This window comes from Melitaea cinxia, chromosome 21 (assembly GCF_905220565.1).
Source record: "Melitaea cinxia chromosome 21, ilMelCinx1.1, whole genome shotgun sequence".
In the NCBI taxonomy this organism is placed as follows: domain Eukaryota; kingdom Metazoa; phylum Arthropoda; class Insecta; order Lepidoptera; family Nymphalidae; genus Melitaea; species Melitaea cinxia.
Window position 1 is genome coordinate 5437519 of NC_059414.1, and position 21340 is coordinate 5458858.

The 21340-nt window shown below is 30.0% G+C and overlaps 1 protein-coding gene across 1 annotated transcript in view; it reads right to left on the minus strand.

Moving 5' to 3' along the window:
* The window catches only part of LOC123664254 (DE-cadherin), a 39029-nt gene that overhangs the window by 6962 nt on the left and 10727 nt on the right, over nucleotides 1-21340 (minus strand). The window contains exons 13-19 of the mRNA XM_045598849.1: nucleotides 18995-19148; nucleotides 17683-17870; nucleotides 11685-11876; nucleotides 10838-10993; nucleotides 8887-9084; nucleotides 5233-5449; nucleotides 4457-4675 (exon numbers count right to left, since the gene is read on the minus strand). Of these exons, the coding sequence (XP_045454805.1) occupies nucleotides 4457-4675; nucleotides 5233-5449; nucleotides 8887-9084; nucleotides 10838-10993; nucleotides 11685-11876; nucleotides 17683-17870; nucleotides 18995-19148 (1324 nt within the window). The remainder of the gene's footprint in view (nucleotides 1-4456; nucleotides 4676-5232; nucleotides 5450-8886; nucleotides 9085-10837; nucleotides 10994-11684; nucleotides 11877-17682; nucleotides 17871-18994; nucleotides 19149-21340) is intronic.

Consider the following 21340-nt stretch of genomic DNA (forward strand, 5'->3'; position numbering starts at 1 on the left):
AGTAAAAAGTCGGACCTAAAAATTGCTTGATAAGATTTGTTAAAAGATTTTTGTAGTTCTACTTATTTTAAATTACATACCTAATTTAAATTATAAGTTTAAAAATTATTAGTGTTCTGTTGTCAAAGACTAACTAGTTCTACTTCTATAATACTAAGAAAAAATATTATAATATATTGTGTGTGTGTCAAATACATAGTAGTTGTGTCATGTTTTTTTTAATGGATTTATGTATTTTTTTATGCAAAAATAAAAAAATATTAGCATTCTGCACTCCTTCTCTATAAGTATAAACTATAAGTGTACGAAATTTCATATTCCTCTGTCGAAATTTTTATAAAAAGTAGCAATTAGTTTTTGCTTGACGTATTAATATATAGATTTGATCTAAATATGACGATATCAAATACATCACTATAACTATTTAGAAACATATTTATACTACAGGTATGAAAATACGATTTTTGAATAAGTTAAATTACTGTTTCAATGCAAAAATACTGAAGACACATGTCGCTTACAATAATAATAATTGCAAGATTTTGCCAATATAAGTTACTGGCTAGTTTTGTACGTTTTTATTTATACGAGTACATACCCTTCTTTGAATTTCATTACTTAATACTAAAAGTGTCATAAGATAATTATACCCCAAAATCGTGGCTATCGACCTACATATAAAAACATGTCACAATACACCAGTTTTGATGACGTATCACCCCGAACGATACGAAACATCGACTCCCGAACCGTATTATCTTTATAAGGTATTAATTACATGCAAACACACGAAATGGGGCAGTTCAGACAATAAACAGACTAAAATAATTGCGTAATCCACGAAATGTAAGCAACCGTGTGAAAAGTAGGTAGTTTAACACGCGATGATCGCTTCCATAAATCATAACGGCGTGCATGGCTGTCAGTCATTACGTGATCATTAAAAAATCATTACAGTGACTAGGGAAAGAGGCGGACACGGTTTGCACGACAATAGTACGTACTTAAACGGGCTTTTATACGCGATTGGAAATTTTCTAATCCACTAATGAAAAGACAATAAATCATTTTCCATTAAATATTTTTGTACACAGTCTTTCATTAGAAACGTTCAGAATTATATTTTTAATATTGAAATTACGATCTATTGTGAATATTTTAGAATACAAATGACTTTGATAATACTTCGGACGCACACTTTCGAAGAGATTATATTTGGTAAAGTTATCAGAAAATCTCGATCTATTTGAGCCCTTCCTCAACAATAACGATAACTTAATTTACAAACTGGAGAATAAAACTTTGGGATCGCGTTAGGGGAACAATTGTGATTTTCGTCCAAAATCATTATTCAAGTTGTTACGCCAATCAACTCTGACATATTTATCGTCAAGCCGACAATGTCGAGCTTTCTCGAACTCAATTTTAGTTGAAGACTTGCTTGGTTCACTGAAGTCGGTCACCAATAGTTCCATTGTGGAAACGTAAGCAACTTTATCCAACGGATTGTAAGCGACAAAAGCAAGATTACGGTATATTCAGAGTTAACTCTCTTTAAACTTTTCTACTCTTGTAATACCGTATCGAAATAGTGTTGTGAAACGATCGAATTTTAGGTCAAAGTTATTTGGAATTGAACTATTTATAACCGAAAGACCGAAGAAGCGATGGATGGATTGTGTGAGTGAGGATATGAGAAAGAAAGGAGTAAGCACTGAAGTGACGAATAATAGAGAGGAATGGAAGAGGAAAACATGTTGTGCCGACCCTACATGAGTGGGATAAGGGCAGGAAGATGATGATGATGATGATATTTATAACAAGAAAAGGAATACTTTAACATATGTACATATATTTAATAATTACATAATAATTCACATCAAAATTAAGATTATTTTCGAAAATATTTCGAGTTTGAGAAAATTCGCTTCTCATACTATAAAAAAACACAATTTGATGGCAGTTTTAAAAACATTAAAGGCATACTTAGCCGTTAGTGCACGGACATATTGATCGGCTTTGTATTAAAACTGCGTAGATGGCAACGTTTGAGTCCTAATGATTACAACCTAACGACAGAGCGACATAAAGCGTTGTCTTGACTTCTATATAATACCTATCTATAATAAATTACTGATGGACTAATAAATTACTGACACTGTATTGACCAAGGAGTAATATTTAATTGTATTGTATTTATGGTTTTTCATGTGCCCCATCTCAAAAAAGGTGATCAACACAAAAATTTTAGTTTTAAGTAATAATAAAATTATGTTTAGTGCCATTAAAATCAGAGATTGTATTTGAAAAAAAAAATGTTCTTTATTTTCGTCGATATAAGCAAGCAATATGTCCATTAAGCAACAAATTAAAGCTGAGATTTTTCTGGTTAAATTTTCTGAAATCCTAAGTGTACTCGACGCGAAATTAAATGACGTATCTGTTGCGACAAGTGTGTGCAATCCACTTAACAGTATTGCCAATTTGGCAACGCCAGAAGAAATATTTGCTCACAAGCGAAAGCCTTGCCAAAGTGCAAGTGTATATTACTCTTAAGATATTTATTCTACTTATTAAAAAGTTTTAGATATACAGCAAGAGGTTGAATTTTACCACTTACTATAGTCTATAGAATTTTTTACTGTTTAAAAAAAACGGGAAATATTGTTCAAATGAAGAATGATTTTGACATCATTAGTTGCCTCAAATTAACACTACTTTGGTGTACAAATTACTTTTAAATAAACTATATATTGTAGTCGACTTTGACAAGCGTGATAAAAACCAAAATATTATAAATAGAGTTATTAAATATAAAAAAAAAAAAAACTAGATTAATTTATTTATGAGATATTTTACATATTTTAGATAAATTTATTTTAATTTTTATATAAAAAAATACTTTTATTAAATAATAATAATGAATTTAATTACTTCAACATAATATTTATCAAGATACATTATTTCTCATAATCTAAATAATCCAGTCATTAGGGCCGTGTTCGTAGGAAATACCACGAAGGTGTAATGGCGGTAACACCATAGATTCCTTTATGAGATAGTATTATTGGATTACTTAAGGCGACCATTAATCATACCTATGAATTTGAACACGCACGACGCCGCCTCATTTCTTCACTTACGTAAGTTTTCGGGGACTTCAGTTCATTTAAATGAATGACGTCAACGTACAGTCAAACTAAATTACGTAAAAACAACCAAACTATTTTATTTTCGTATAATGTAAATCAATCAATAAAACGATCATAAATAGCTTTATTCGATATTATAATGAAACCACTTTGTCGGATTTTATCGTGGTTTATTAGTTTTTTGATACCCGACGTTTCATTTAAACTGGCTTCAAAAGCACCTTCGAGTCGTTATTTTACAAATTTTTTTCGCTAGTGAAGCTCCCACCGGTTCGCAATGCAGATTCTGCAGAGAAGAACCGGCAAGAAACTTCGCAGTTCTCTTTAAAAAAAGTAGAAACTGTGTTTGTATACTTTGTTAATATCATCCATGAAATACAGCGTCACAAAGTCCACACGTATTTATCATTTATGTAATCCTGCACCGAATAATAAGCCTTAGCTATTAATTTATTTTTAATATAAACTTTAAATTTGTTTTCAGACAATTTCAATATCGTTTATAGGATTTTATTATAGATACATGCGGATACCATAACCCAAAAGAGACATTTACTTGGCGCAGTCGGAAACTTGGAGTTACAATTTTGTTATTCCTTCTCGTGTTTACACTACAATTATTACTATTTATATCAAAACGATCGATATTCTTGTGAATATACATAACATTGTTATAAATGTATTGTGACGCAAATATTTATATGAAAACATCCAGCAGGGAAGTTCGAGCTCCAAGATCATAAATGTATATTCAATATTTTCATTAATTTTGGAAACTATCTATTGATTATTTTTTAAATTAAAAGTGTAATAAACTGTCATTATATGGCTTTTAAAGTCTTATTTTTGTACGAATTAAAACGACCTACACAGCCATTTTATAAATTTGTTGAAGTATATTATTATTTTAAACCAGCTTATAAAAGTCTACCGATATTGCAGAGTAAGGACTACATTTGCTACAGAGAAAAGCTTAATCCTCTCACTTTTCCTTTACAGCGGCATGTAATCCCTCCACTTTTCAGGTAGGATTTATTAAAAATAGCATTATCAATTAGAATACGATAGTGTCCATTAATATGATGTCAAAATTAGATTAAAAAATATATTTTCGTAATTTTGTACATTTCATTGAAAAGGCCGCTATTATTCAGTTTTTCAAACTATACATAAATAAAGCTTTCGTGGTTCCCTAACCTAAATAATAAACGTAAACATCCCACTGATGGGTTAGGCCTAGTTCTCCGTGTAGGAGAACATCATTCATATTCAATTATAAAATCAAAAAATTAATCATAACTGACCTTGAACATCCAAAAGCGGGTTATATCTCAACGGTCCCAAGTAGAAGATGAGACTGTTCTTCTTATGTGACGTAACAGTTAGGGTGACGTGACCTTCGTGACATGCGGGTGGTGACGGGTACATCGCCCAACCGTCTCCGTGGAACGCTATGCTGGTCTGTTCACAATGGGGTCCATTCCAGCCTTCTGGACACTCACATTTGTCAGCGAATGGGGTACCTAAAGAATATTTGATTAGATTTTTATTTTGTAGACATATAGTTTGTGCTATATCGTGAAAATTAAAAAAATGTAAATCTATTTTTGTTGTATTGTTAAATTCTTCCAGAGTGAGAACGTCTCTTTACCGGAAAAGATAATCTACGAGTATAACCAATAAAAGTTCACGCTTCGATGCGGAGTGTAACCGCGTAGGTTGGTCTACAAAATATAAAAAGTTGTACTAAGTATGTACTACTAAAATAATTGTATCAACCTATAATAAATTTAAATTTACTTAATATGTTATCTATGACATAAGCTTGTGGTGTAAACCAAAATTAACTTTAAAACCCACTTCGACTAAATTTTAGCACTTGATTTTTTTATGTTATCAAAATACAAAATGGAACACATTCATCAAATAAATTACAATTATTTTGAATAGACCTAATAAAAAAAAAATTGTATCCTAAAAACCCAATATTTTAACATTTTAAATAAATATCAACATCATATCAAAACAAATATAACAAGAGAATATCTGTAACGATACAAGGTAATTTAGACTAATTCACCTCCATTTAAGCAGACGAGCGGCGCTTCAACGTCACAAGTACACTCCGACTCCACTCTAGCTGACACGCCAACGAAACTCGTAGTGTTCGTGTACACGGATAGAGGGACATTGTTCTTCATTAGCACATTGCGACAGGAATCCTCGCACTGTTCCTTTTCTATCAGACATTCGTCTATTTTGACCATGTAGATTTTTGCTTGGAGTTCCTCCTCCAGCTATGGACAAAGTTATGTTATAAATAAAAGTAATATATATTATAATCGTATTGCCTATATCGAATAAATAAATATATGTTAATTGCAAAGCACATGTTTCTGATATCTGATATTTATTTATTTACACTGATTTACACACACACTCACACACTCGCACTCAAAAACACACACCATTTCTTGCTTATGTTCTAATACAAATTAAGGAATAATAAAATACAAAATGTAAACTATAAATGCATTCCTTTTCACTATTGTTTTAAACTAACGGAAGGAACTGGACCCCATGACACAGTGAATCCTAGTGTGGGGACCAGAGATATATTGTTCTTTTAGAGACTAAGTATAATTGATGTAATACGTGTTTATGTGATGTACTCATGTTTGAAGGAATAAAGATTATTTATTTATTTATTTTTACTATATTACACACAATAAGAACACTAAAAAAAAGAATAAAAAACATACTCAATAAAGTGCAAGATTATTATAAGATTAATATTTAGATGATAATTAAGGCACGACAAAAAACAATTGTTTGGTTTTTACTGAAGTATTATTTGATGCTGAAAAAGAAAAATATATTATTAACTTACATTTCTTTGATACCGTTTTACGTCAACCGAAAAAGCTATTTTTATTAACTGTTAGAATAGGCCCCGAAGGGCGTTTAGTCTAAAGTGATAATAAGGTTCGATATTTATTTATACTTTGTATTGTACACCAAAACTAATTTATAGATAGACAGAAAAAGAGATGTACAAGTGGCGGCCTTATCGCTAAAGTAGCGATCTCTACCATATAGTATATAGTCTTATAAACCCTGAATAATTATTTTCTAGCAATATTTTTAACTAAAATACTGCAAGTTTGCTGAAAGCAAAATCAGCGCCACATATCTGCAATATGTTATATAAGAAGAAAGTACAAAAAAAAACTTTTATTCGTCTTTACTCTAAATGTTAAATTGTAGATAATCCTTATCTGCCTAGTGTAGTGGTCGTTTTATATATTGTCCACTATTGCTAACGAGGCCATTAGAACGATCCCTAGCACAGATTTAACCGTACGAGGTTAAAACTAGCAAGTAATTGTGCATTAAAATACTTTTACAAATACGTTCGAACAATTCGTCAAGATTCAACGAGCGGTTTGCGTAACGTACGCACGTATAACGTATTAAATTTATAGCATCTTTATACATACGAATGGTAATCTATAATTTAAATGTTTTTGTGACTATAAAATGATTTACTATTGTAGTTCAATTTAAGGTCAAAGGTCGGACTCTTCGAGAATGCCGTGGATAAGGATCTTTCAATATTGTATGAAGATATTTATATCCACCGCCCACTTAGGCGGCTTTCATAAATATGATAGTCAATCGAATAAAGTTATATTGTACTATAAAATAAATCGTAATAATGTTAAATTTATATTAGATTTTTGAATTCAAATAAAACAATGGATGTCATTTCTCAGTGCTTAATTTCTTTTGCAATTTTATTTTCAGCGAAGACAAAATGAAAGAATGGTCTTAAAAATTGGCAGATGCATTTCCGCCAACTTGCTGTCAATTGAGTTTCCAAATCTTTTTCCTTAGCAATACAACTTTTGACAAGCGGTATTTTCAATACACTGTGACATTAAAGCGTGACTTGCTACGTCATTTTTGTAAGACCGAATTTAAAAAAGTATTTATAAATACGAGTATAGAATAAAACTCATAATCATAAGTATAAAAGAAAAATCATAAAAAAAGTAGGAAAATTATGGTACAAAGTTCTGACTAGCTGGTCAGATAGTTATTCAGATGTACTTATGTATTATTAATGTAGTATTATGAAAAAAGTAAAAAAGTCTTGATAGAGAAATACATAACCTATTATATTTTCTCAGATAACTAATTGGAAGATGGCATCGTTCTTAATTGTTGGTCGTTCAATTTAAGGACTAAAGCAATTAAAACTTGTAATGTGGGATCGAATGACGAAACTCATCTATTCCGAGGTTCGTTTATTACCGAATGGCTTTATTAGATGCTATATACATACAATTGACTAACTAGTATGCATACACAAGTACTTCGGGTAGAAAAGGAAAACTGAAAATCAGTGTTTTACAATAAATCCTGGGATATGTAGGTCCGCTAATGCGATTTATGATGGCTGTTAAGCTGTTACTCTCTTAAAGAGAGCACAGACAGGAACACCATATATCTATCCATCTATCTATAGTAGGTAAGATACAATATTTGGGTATTTTTTTTGTAAAACAATTTTTTTTTTGTAAATTTCGAAAATGTATTAATAAATAGAAAGTGATTTATGAGTATTATTATTAATAGAATAAGGTCACAGACCCCCCCCCCCAGCTTACTTATTTTCTAATGGACAAGATATATACAATAGATTAGTATAAGTGAATGTATATATGACTGGTAGCTTAGGCTTGCGACCAATTTTAAGATATTAGCTGCTAAAAATACTTTAAAACGGTACTAACTTTAGATATTTTCTGATGGCTGATTTTTACGTATGTTGTAAGGAATATTGTGAAAAATATGAAAATGACAGACACGTTCAAACACGTTATGTCGGCAGTATTTATTGCCAGACAATAATTTGACTATATTTTACAAAATTCTTACAAAATAGTTTAGCCATTTCTTGTATGAACATTTTTTGATACTTTTTTACGCTACAGATGTTAAAATTTTTGAACTGATTTAAAACTTAATACAAGCTTTATGCTTTTACAAAGTTGTCGATTTACAACAAACCTAGTATTAAAATAGTTTCTGAAATATCACAAGGAAAAATAGCTTAAAAATATATTTTGATATTTTAATTGTCAAAAACATAAATTTACTTACTATCTGAGACCTTTATTTTCTTCGATATTTAAGGGACTATTTTAAGACTGCCTTTGTTTATAAATCTACATCTAAGTAGAAGCATCAAGCTATATTAAGTTTAAAGTACATTAAATTTGATGCCTATCATAATAAAGAAATATTTGTACTCGTAAAAAAACAATTGCCAAAATATTATGCAAGAATAATACTTATAACATACAATTTTTACGTACTACTTCAGAAGCTGATATCTGAGAATTGACCGTTAGTCTCAGCTAGCGGGTGTGTATGTGTTTACTGTACACTAATACTACTCTACTGTATACATTTTGTCCATCAGAAAGTAAGTAAGATTTGGATGACCTGGAATATTGGACTATAGTATGTCTAATGAATAAAAGTTACTTCATCATCAATCTATACAGAGATATTAGTAGTTCCCAAATATATATATATATATATATATATATATATATATATATATATATATATATATTTAATTTTTTTTTAATTCACGTCAAATAAAAATTTGCAACGGTGCAATTTACCTATAAAATAATATATAAAAAGAAAACAATCATACCTTCTCCTGAATCCCAATCACCATACTGTCCAACTTCTCAGCTTCGAAGTACGGTGACCCGTGCGCAGAAAATCGTACATCCAGGAACGCGTCTTTGACTGTCAGTTTGCTGAACACCGTGAAAACATCAACATTGTCCATTGACTTGTTGTATAGTTCTGCAAGACGACGATGCAGTTTGTCCTTTTTACTCGTACCCTGGGGAAAGGAGACGGATATAGTATTGTCTAGAATTATAAGTCATTTCATTGCTTTGACCATAATAGTTTTTTTTAATACTGTCTGATTATTTCACGAAATATTTTTGTTATTTTAGGATTATATTATTTATTGTTGTACAATTCGTAATTCAAAATTGGCTTTGAATTTTTTTTTTAAATTTGATGTAATCGTAGTTTTAAAATGAAGTAATTATTTCACTATTTAACGAATTTCATAAAAGTAAGTGGTTTTTTCCTAGTCATTTTGCTGTGTAATTATAAATTAATTAAGACCAAACAGTGTTAATGTATAAATGGTGCCAACCCCGTTAGTTCCTAACTTGCCAACAATCGCCCGAAACCCGTAACTTTGTCCAAGTTGACCTTGGTATGTTAACCCACAACCTAATATAATCTTTCTACTGAACAATTTTGAGCTTAATATTAAAAAGATGTTCACCGAATTTTGCACCTTATTAAAAAGTCGTAAAGATCATAATATATTCAAATACGATCTTAGGTATTTCTTATTTCCCATGTTGAAAATAATAGTATTTGAAAAATATATTTGGGAAAATCTAAGGAATCTCATATGAGATAGATTAGTCTATTGATTTAATGTGATAGATAGCCCAATTACTATTTTTGTAAAACTTTTTTTAGCTATATAATAATATATTTAAACTAGCTGACCCCGCAAACGTTGTTTTGCCATATATGTTATTAACACCCTTAACCCCCTCCCCCTTATAACTTAGGGGTATGAAAAATAGATGTTGGCCGATTCTCAGACCTACCCGATATGCGCACAAAATTTTATTAAAATCGGTCGAGCCGTTTCGGAGGAGTTCAATGTTTAACACCATGACACGAGAATTATATATATTAGATTATGTAGGCAACAATCTATGATTTATGCTATTAATCATCAAAACTAAATAAAATTTAATTTCGAGTAATACTATATTAATAAATATTTTTATATACCTAAATCAATACATTTATATGTTTTTAGCCCGTCGTTATTGCAAGTGTAAGCAAAGTCGTTAAATCTTACTGTGTCCGCATATGCAAAGCCCTGTTATGATATTATCATTATTTATAGTACAACTGTGAGACGGCCCCGTATAATACCCAGTCGGGAGTTTAAGATACAAATGGATGTATACAGCGTAATCTTGTAATCTCTTCGAGCTCAGTTATAATGAGTACAAAGTTTAAGTAACTTAATAGACTATGACGTTTATACTACCCAAGTGAGGATATGTTTAACTCTTAGTGCGTTTATGAAGCGGAATTCAGTTAAAATTTACAACATTATACTGCAGTACATAATTTCGGCTTGGATATAATCCAAAACATTTCGAGCAAAAACCTCAAAGGAGCCACCATCTTTGAGGTTTGCGGTTACATGTGTGAATGCATCTCTAATAAAGATTAAAGTCAAGATTTATTTATTTAGTTTTAAAAATTCTGTTTCACTAAATTTGTCGACGAATTTCTAGAATGTTTTTCCGTATTCAACACAATTTTACCAACAGGTAAAAACTTTAACTTAATAATTAACTAGGTCAAACCATGAAAGCCTACAATTTCTAATACATAGAAAAGGAGCTTAAATATTAAAAATAAACACGTTAACGATAGTAAAAACATCTATATCAAATCCAGAAGTTTTGAATAAACATGGGTCTAGAATCCGTGTACAAAGATCCCGACAGTAAGAGGATAAGTGATCCTAGTTTACTTACATCTGCTTCAGGAATAATAAACTCTTCAGCGGTGACGTTCACGAAGCGAATCGATCCGGATTTGTCGACCGCTTCCTCGGGTATCTCCTTTATTGTCACGTTCACTGTCGCCTCCACCCAGTGGAAAGGTACGAGTGGTTCGTTTTCCTCTGTCACCTTTAAATGTTCAAAATAGTATGTTTTATCGAACTCTATTTTATCGACATTCTATTTATTTACAACAATACTATTATAATGTACGAACAATTTTTTTTCCAGTGTTGTATAGAAACTCTTTTGTTGATTAATACAGTTGAGGTTATTTGAAGGTCGAAAATCTTATTTCTCGTTTAAAATTAAATCTAGTAACGCATTGCGACATGACATAAATACAATCAAAAGCGAAATGACTTGTTCAAACGAAATTAAATCGCCAACAATTTATACGGAATTGGACTAGGAATAGGCACGTTCTACCTAGACCTCATAGCTCACTCGGTCAGGTCACGGCGAGTGCTTAACATTTAATTATTAACTTCCCCAACAACTTCAAACCCCACAGAACTGCCAACATAAATAGAACGGGAGCGAAATCTTTTCAGACTTTATTAATTTTTCGACTACAAAGATAAGGTTAAGATTTTGAAAAATTTAATATGAAAGGTATTTATGTCGGTAACTACGTAGACTTTTGAATTATGAAGCCTCGAGGTTCGAGCAAGGAATAATTATTTATATTACGAGAGTGATTCAAAATGTTTCACAAAGAAAAATAACGAGTGAAGTATAGAGAACTCTTCTCTAAATACCCGTCGCAGCGTGTTTCCATCTAAGTTTAAAACTTAATTAATTTGACCTTAATACTCACATTGAACCGTAGCAAGTAAGTTCCGTTAGGTGTGCCCTCCTTCATAGTGATCATGCCTGTATTGCTATGAACATCGAAATAAGGACTTCTTTGTTCGTATGAAGGTAGCCACATGAAACGCTTGTCGGGAAGGTCCCAATCATCAGGATCGTTGACGAAAACTCGGCCAATTTCCGTATCCGGTGCTTCACCCTGTTGGAATAGGAGATTATCATTTTCCCCGTCCTTCTTACATCGTGCATATGATAACAGATACGTGACTGCTGAATAGTTACTTATAAATAAACATGTGAAATAAATTATAAAATGTAATAAAACTGAAAATCATTAAAGAACTATGAAATAACTATTCAATTGTTTCAAAGTTGATCTGAATTTGTTCTTGAATTTAAAAAAAAAGATCATTTCATTTTTATGTTTAATTACTTTTCCGAGTTCAGCTTTTCAAAGTTACCATCGCGTTTGGAATACTATTGAAATATGGTTACATTGATTTTAAATGTTTTATATCCATTCAATAAACTTTTAGTTCGATATAACAGTTATTTCTCTATGAAATATGGTAGAATAGTTTTGATTCTGCAATTTTATAATCATTAACATTAAATGTATATCAAGAGATAGCTATCTATTTCTTAAGTAACGTTTGCTACAATCTTCATTATGAGTGGAATCTCCTGAAGCATTTGCGGCCAAGTCGACGCCTCATTAACTAAGTCTGTTCTAGCTACTTTCACTATATTAGGTATAAGAGGTACTTTTATTTACTTTAATAGCTACTGAATGTCTACTATAAGTAACATGTTTAATAACCTAAAATCTTTCTAATATTGTTTAGGATTAATGGGTCCTTTAAATTTTATTTATTTATTATTATACTATACTGTAGATTACAAATGTCAAATTGACCATCAATTTCAGAATTAGAAATGACTGTATTGTCCCATTTTGTTAATAATAAAATGAAAAATTAAATTATTTATATATTTTACCGGACAAGGATTATTATTTGCATAAAATTTTGTTATATTGTTTATGAGGTATTTTTATTAAATTTGTTAATGATTTGAAGACATTTTAATGACTGTTGTCAACTACATACATTTTTAAATCATCGAACATAATTTTTTCGAATGAATCGGTATCTATGTATGTCCTTCCTAATTTGTACTAACTAAATACCGGTATGGTTTTAAATTTTAGTGAAAGAAAACGCAATAATTTTGTTTTTGAATTACATAATCTGACTTGCGAGATAACTTTAGAGGTTTCGAGTTTTTAGAATATGGTTTTAAGTAGTATAGAAAAAGAACAGTGAAAGCAAACATTTTAAATATTTAAATATATTTTTTTTATGTCCCTTCTAATATTAGATCTCTTCTATGGTTCAGTAAGTTCAGTCCGGCCTTGAATTTAACTGTAAAGATTCAGTTGAATCGTGAAAAATATAATGAAAAAATTTTTTACAATGAAAGTCATGACGCTTTGTTTTTCTCTTTGATTTTTTTTTTGAACACTAATTAAGCACCGGCATACTTGTTCGCTTAGTAGGTTTGCTTTAGTTGAAAATTATATTCAAAGGCATTGTAGTTTTTATATTTTTTGTGACTCAAATGGGTCGTTCATAATTTTGAAGGGAATGTAGTGAATGGGAATTAATGTCATATTAACTTAATACTGAAAAAAACATTTTACTTTTATATAATAGTGTTTTAAACGCCAAAATAAAATAAAATGAAGTATACACCTAATTATTATAGCATAATATATAAGAATAAAAGTGTTGTTAATACGTCTTCAAATCTTGTCCTCAAATCGTCTATAAATTACGCGTCACGTCGTTTGTTCGCGATGGACTACTAAACCGATTTTAATCAAATTTGCACATCATGTGCAGTTTGATCCAACTTGAAAAATAGGCTATATTTTGTTTTTATATGTGTAATTATTATATTTTAGAAAAAAAATAAGGCGATAAGAAGTTCGCCAGGTCCAGCTACTATATTTATAAAAAATGCTTTAAGATATATACATATCTCCTATAGACAGTTATTACGATTCCATCTAATCATTACTTAAATTTTAAATAGCCTATCTTGTACTTAAAGGTTTTTTATTTATTTAGTTATTATCCTGTTTAGTATTTATGTTTTTTTTTTTAATTCGCCACATTTTAACATAAAACTAAAGAGTAAAAAAAAATTAAAGATTTATTTTGTTTAACGTTAAAGTAACAATTTGAAAATTAACAAATACACTGACTAAAAGTTATCCGGAATAAAAGCAGCGCCGTAACTAAGCGAATCAGGGCCGGGCAGTAAAAAGTGCCTCCCCCATAATTCCAGTTTACGTACGCACCGCACTAAACCCACTTTCATTAAGGCAAAATTAACATTTTAATAGCCATATATTATAAAACTAGGACTTTCCTGCAAATTCATTCAAGCTTTATTGATATTACAAACTAAATAAACGTTGCTAATTCATGGAAGCTTTTTTATCTTTTAGTTATGAAAAAAAATTGTTTTTTTTTTTTGTTGTCATTTTCTCTATCATCGTTTTATATAATTTGAATTAAAAAAATTATTTTTCTATTTATAATCGTACTTCTAAAGCAATTGATCATAACTATTTTATTAACATACTCAACTCCATATACAATATCCTCCATGTACAGATATAGCATATATAATCTAAAAAAATAATTGTTAAAATGAACCTACAGAGGTTGAATAAGATCAAAAATTAAATATTTTTAAACATCAAAGATAGACGTCAAAAAAAGCATTATTATACTTCTCCTACTCCGAATTTAACTCAATCATTTATAGTAAAGCATATCGGAATTCAGGTACAAATAAAAGTAGCACAAAATAAAGCAAAGGCTTATCCGACCTTATTATCCGGATCTACACTTTGAATTAATTATTCACGTTTAATAGCCAATCTGATCAGATTCAGAATACGTTTCGATGGTAAATGTTTTATCATTATTAATTATGTTTGGTTATTTTTAATACATATTTTATAATATAATTAATTGATCGCCGAACTTCGTGATGATATAATTTTTTTTTTGTGAATGTAACAATCTTTTTTTTTTAAGTTTCTTCTGTAGAAAAACTAGTCTTGTCTTGAAAATAATTGATACAAAAAAGCAATTTAATGCAGTCGTTAAGGAATATATATATTTACTTATATTTAATATTATTAATCTACCTTACTTAACGCGTTAAAAGGAATATCAGTTCAATTTCGGTGATATTGTATATATATATTTTTTTGTGTTAAGTATCGTGTTTATCGCGATGGTTTATTAGTTTGTTTATGGGGCTGTAAGACATCACTACGATTCATAAAGTCGAGTAGTAAACACTAATGTCAATCTATCAAGTATTGAAAACGCCGGACAGAGTTGGGACGTAATTTTCGTTATAGAAATAACATTGGCTTAGTCGGGTTAATTTAGGGTTTCGAAAATGTTCATTCGAATTCCTTAATATTTATTACATTTAAGTTTTTTTTTTTTTTTGAAAACTGCAATATATTTATATTCAACTTGCTCGATATTTCCTTTCGGGAAGATGATTCAGTTTTTTTACGAGAATTAAAAAAATACTTCCAAAATTATGAAATTAAGCATTGTGGTTGAAAATATAAGTCTAATTTTATAAGGATCTCGAATCATAAAACTGTTTATAGTTGCTTGTAAAGAGCAACGGATCCGTTACCGCCGCTGTTACAGATATTTCATGTTTTATTCCATACTTCGAAGCTCTTGAATGCAAATTTTATTTTAACAATCGCACGAAATCGCACTTATAAATTCATACTGATATTATCTATTGTCGTAAGTCGTAATATAAAAGACACGAGCTAATGGTATTAAAGTTATGACGATACAATGTTCAAATTGAACTTTTTAAAAGTACTTTTACTGGTTGAAAATATTTTCTTTTTTCAAAAATAAAAAATAAAAATGTATAAAATAAAAGCTACACTTTTTCAGTCAGCGAAATTTCAAAGAGTTTCACGAAAATTGAGGTTTTAATTAAACAAAATGAATAACTAGCAGAGATTTAGATGATAGATAAAACTTGACGTGCTATATTAATGGAATAATGGAAAACAGAGTGATTCGTTTATTTGATTTTATTATTGTACTAGGACTTTTAACGAAGATTTTTAACTAAAATTACATGGACATTATTATTCGGTATCCAAATAAACGCTAATATAATCCTTGCCAATAAACCTCTAATCAACAAAAAATGAAATTAAAAAAATGACCCAGCACGAAAACATTTTAACTAACTTTATACATACTATTAAGGGTCATTACAGCTTTAATAGCGAGAAATTGTAAATGTAATCACACGAAACGCGATTATAAACGAAAATTTTATTTCGCGTCAGTTTAATGGCAATAAATTACCCGAATTCGAAATGTATGCGGATTTTAGGCGACCTTTGAAATTGATTATGAATGTACTTAAATGCAATTACAATAAATTTCATTAATTTCAATTTGTCGATTAAACGCATACGAAATTAATATCATATAACACTATTATTAGAAGGTAAATTTTGGGAGTTGTTTTTACTTTGAAACTATTGAAACGATTCTGCAAATGATTGCTCAAAGGAGCATATTGCATATTTTAAAGAAATATTATAAGCAAAACCGCGTGTAAAGTTAGTACGCAGTAAGAAACAATCGTCGAAGTAGGAGAAATAACGAGTCTCAACTAAAATTCAAAACGTGAAATAAAATAAGTTTGTTGGTGGTGAAAAGAATGAACGATAAAATTAAATAAACCATCCAGTACGTTTGGGATAAGAAAATATATGAAAAAAATGAATAAATGATTATCTTTCTATCGAGGGGGACAAATCCCCAATTCCATACTCACATAATATCGCCAGCTGTATATTTCGTTGAAGTACGTTTCCGTCTGATTGCATTTTGGGAAATAATATAATATTAAATATCAAATTACATAATAATATTGACTATGCGTACATAGTCTGTCTTACTCGTGTTTCTTATTGCAATATATATTTCTAACTGACAAATATACTATACATCTTTTATAGCAAGTATTTTAATAAATAATAATAATTATTACTACATAATAATAATTAATTTAAATTATAAGTTTGAAGAGTTTTAAGAGTCTATTGTAAAGGTCTATATTTCTATAATAATAAACAAAAGAGTATATATGCGTGTGTGTGTCAAATACATGGTAGTGTGTGTAATTGTAAAGGTCTATATTTCTAGAATAATAAACAAGAGTATATATGCGTGTGTGTGTCAAATACATGGTAGTGTGTGTAATGGTTTTTTTTTATTGATAATATATTTTTATGCATAATTTAAAAAAAAATATTAGCGTTCTGCACTTTTTCTCTATATAAACTATAAGTGTGCAAAATTTCATACTCCTCCGTCCGCGTTATTATCTTAAAAAGCTTTGCTTCACGTAATAATAATTAATATATGACTATTGTAGTATTAAAGATGTACTGGATGGTCACAGAACAAGTTTAGCCTATAGTTTACTTACATTGTTTAATTTTAACACAATGTATCATAATCTCTAATCTATATTTTGTCATAAATTTTACGTCTAAAGATGTTCCTCTAAGATTTACTATTATAATACCTTTTGGGCATAAATAAATCTTTGCTCCGAATAAAGTCTACGATCAGATTCTATAGACATATTTTGAAAGATAATAATTTTGGATATAAAATGATTTCAATTCAAAGCGTGTTCACTTCAATAACCTCCTCAAAAATATTACTATTTATATAATATTTCAAAAATAAATATCTGTATGATAAAATAATTGTTTCATTCGCTCTCATTGTTTATTTCAATAGCCATATACAAACAATGAGGGTTTATTATAACCTAAAATTCACTGTACGATTGAATAAACTATTGAAATGCCGAAATATTTGAAATTTTATTTAAAAAAAAAACATTACCTTGTAATTGTATACAAATATATCGCTGTTTCCGGGACCCATTGGATTGTCGTTTCTATCGCCGATTACAATGTGCAGAATCGAAACTCCAGTTAATCGTGGAGTGCCAGAGTCTGTTATTGCGACAGGTATCTTGTATTCCTTCCGCTGCTCACGATCGAAAGACACGATTGTCGAAAGTATATTGCCTGTAAATAAAACCACGATTAGACCTCCCCATTTAAACGAAACGCTAAACAATAAAACGCTTAACGAGCCCAAACAGAAAGTAAAGCGTTTTATCAAGTTTGCAAATATAAACAGTTGTAACGAAACAACAAAAAGGAAGTTAAATGTTGAATTCGAAATCTTTACAAAATCTATTAGGAGCGAAGCAATTTAACATAAAGTACACAAAAGTTGTACCTTAATAGCCGATAGACAGCAGCCAATAAGACCAAAATGAACACACGATCCCGTTAAAAGTTTGTTAGGCTTAAAACTCAGAAGAAAGTCTACTTAAACGAAAAAGTTTGTACCAGTTTGGTACTAAATAATTTCCGCAGACACGAGTTACAATTATCAACACGCAAACTTGAATGGGGGAAACGACTAAAATTGAATTGGCACTCCTAAAACAAAGTTACGAGTTCGGCTTGAAGCGCCATTTATTGCATTTTAACTACATTAATTGATCGAAAATTCGATTTCAATTCCTCCTTAAAATTCCGTGTTGTTGAGATTGTTGGGGGTACACGGAGAGGCGCTCGAATGAGATAGTAATTCAGTTATTTAAATTTCGTCAAGCGATCTTTTGAAATCTTTAACCGTTACTCGTATATTTTTCTAACACAGCGTAAAAATGTTTCAAGACAAAATTTACATTTAGTAATTTTACCGATCAAGTCTAATCTAACTTAAACGAAATTTCTACCTCGCTACAAGAATGTCAGTCTAACGTAAGCTAGATATATTCTATGCTATCTTGACGTGAGGTAGACGCTGTCAAGTCACCTAACTGAAGATCGACGACTAGTTGAATGCCTTTGAATTTCCTTTCAGATAAATTTCACCGTCATGTTTTTCATCTCCGCTAGTCGTCAACTACTTATATAGGCTTTACTGTTGTAAGTAACATATAAAACCTAAGAAACCTTTATAAGACTCGCAAGAAGAAAACAGCCTAAGAATTTTAGTGCATATGTAACAATAACACTATTAGGTTTCACCGCTATAACCTTAGTCGACATTTACGGCACTTCTGGGAACTAAAACACATGACGTCTTTGGTATGCTGGTAACAAAAGGAGATAAAAATTGCCAATTGCATTACCTTGTATATGGAATTTGGATCGGATATCGAAGCTAACGGACTCGTTGAGCGCGAAGGTGAAAGGAGGTCCATTTTCAGCGGAGTCGAAGTCCTTTGCCGTGAGAATCACAACCTGCCCTGGAGGATCGTTTTCGTACCAAATTACTGGTTGAGTCTGCAATAAAAATCAAAGTTAGTATTGTTTTTCTGTAAATTTAATACATTATTGCTGCTTAAAATATAACTATAGTGTGTATTTACCTATAGTTGGTACATAGTCTCTTTTACAAGGAAGTGTATATTGTGAATAATAATTTTTTACTATTTATATCGCCAAAAGACAAAATAGAAAAGGTGAAGTTTTATGTTAAAATTTGCTGTAACATAACTATTATCTTTGTGTTTTGATATAGTTCATGTCTCGAAGAAAATAAAGAATTCCATTGAGAGACAGCAAAAATGGAAATTAAGGTACTCGGCCGAAATCTTAGTCCGTAGATAAAAAATAGGGTATACCTAGTGAATCCACTGGTTATTAGCATAAAAAAAAAACAATGAGAAGTGGGTATATCCCAAGCGATTTTAAGTCGAAAAGTAAAAATCTGATTGAATGAATGAATAAAGATTTTTTTCGGTGAAAAATTGAATTGAAATTCAGGTGTGTCATTGTCTGTTTAAATAATTTAATGTTTTTTTTTTTTTAATATCAAAGGTATTGTTTTATAATCTAACTTATTAGTTAATATTTTAATTAATGTATGTGACATGATTACAATTTATTTTATTCAAATATCGTCATAGAAATTCTAATAACTATATCCTCCTATAACATCTATGTAATTTTTGGAGGTTTCGACATTTTAATATCACATTCGCTGGAAATCGAAAAACGCGACGTTTTGCTAATCGAAAATAAGCATCATTCGATAAAAACTTGTGAAATAAAGGACAAAGTACAACTAAGTAGTACTAGTACTAGTAGTACTAAATACTGGCGATATTTTTGCTCTCCAGAATAGTTTATTAATTTTCACTTACGTGGAATTAGAACAGCAAAACGATATTTATTTATATTGAAAGTATTGAAACGGTTTAAAACCAAGTCTATTATCACTTAAGCCGTTTTCGTAACCGAACTCCAGCTTTTAAAAATAAGAAAAGAAATTTTTATAACGTTAATTTTCTTTTTGTGATCGGCTATCGTTATAAACTTGTATACTCGCGAATTCTCAATTTCACATTTTTATATTGAATTTGGAAGTTTTAGTTAAGTTGCAAACTTATTTTTGACAACACAGAGTTTTAAGAGAAACATTTTTATTGAAAATAAAAGTTCTAAATCTGATCTAATACAGTCTGATAAATTTTACCGCGAACTGCGCCAAAATTTCAATATATCACCTTTAGTGTTCGATAAAATATAATAATTACATTAATATAATACAGTACAGTTGAGTCTACGATATTGTAAAATTGCGTTAAATATATATCTCACCAAGTTTAACCCTCGTCAAAGGGATGTTTGATAGACAAGCAATATCGCTTCTCTAATACTGTTGCACGCCAGTTTGGCCACCAATAAATACAAGATATTAGTCTTTGTTTATCCCGCATAATGTTCAAATAGGTACGCAATAGTTTTATAATATTATGATGATAAGCCCTAGTGGATAAAAAATGTTGACCTAGACCCTATGGAAGAGATTGTGAATCTTTGAAAAGGGGATTTTAATCCGTGCTAATTCGCAGCATTTTTAGTTTAAAATGTTAAAATTGTTTTTAAATTCAAGAAAAGTTCTTCAGATAATATTCCAAAAAACTTACTTTTCTTAGGAGGATTGTAACACGTTATGTCAGTTAATTTGTTGTAAAAATACGAGAAAGACTAGTCACTAATTCGTTCACGTCCATATTAAGTCTTTGTTTAAATTTGGAATACTTGCAGGCTGTTAGAGCACATGTTGAAAATGAAAAAATAGTTTATAGAATGAAAATCTTGAGCAAATCGTGATACGTGATAAATCTATTGCAAGGGAAACACAGCGAATTGGAGCGCATTGCACAGGAAAAAATGATAAAGTTTTCGTAAAATACATGTGGTAGATTCATTATTAAAGCAAAAATTAAGAACTGCTTTTGTATATTTGATGTCTTCTACATATTGAGTCGGATATTATTAATTTTTTTAATAAAATTATATTTCCGTCATTAGTACTACAATAGGTACACCATACTGTGTATTTTAGTACTAATATCTATGTATATAAATAAAAAAGTAATAACTTCCGAACAAATACACTAAATTGAATTATTCATTTATTGTGTTCGTTAATGTATAAATAAATGTATATATTTAAAAATAAATAA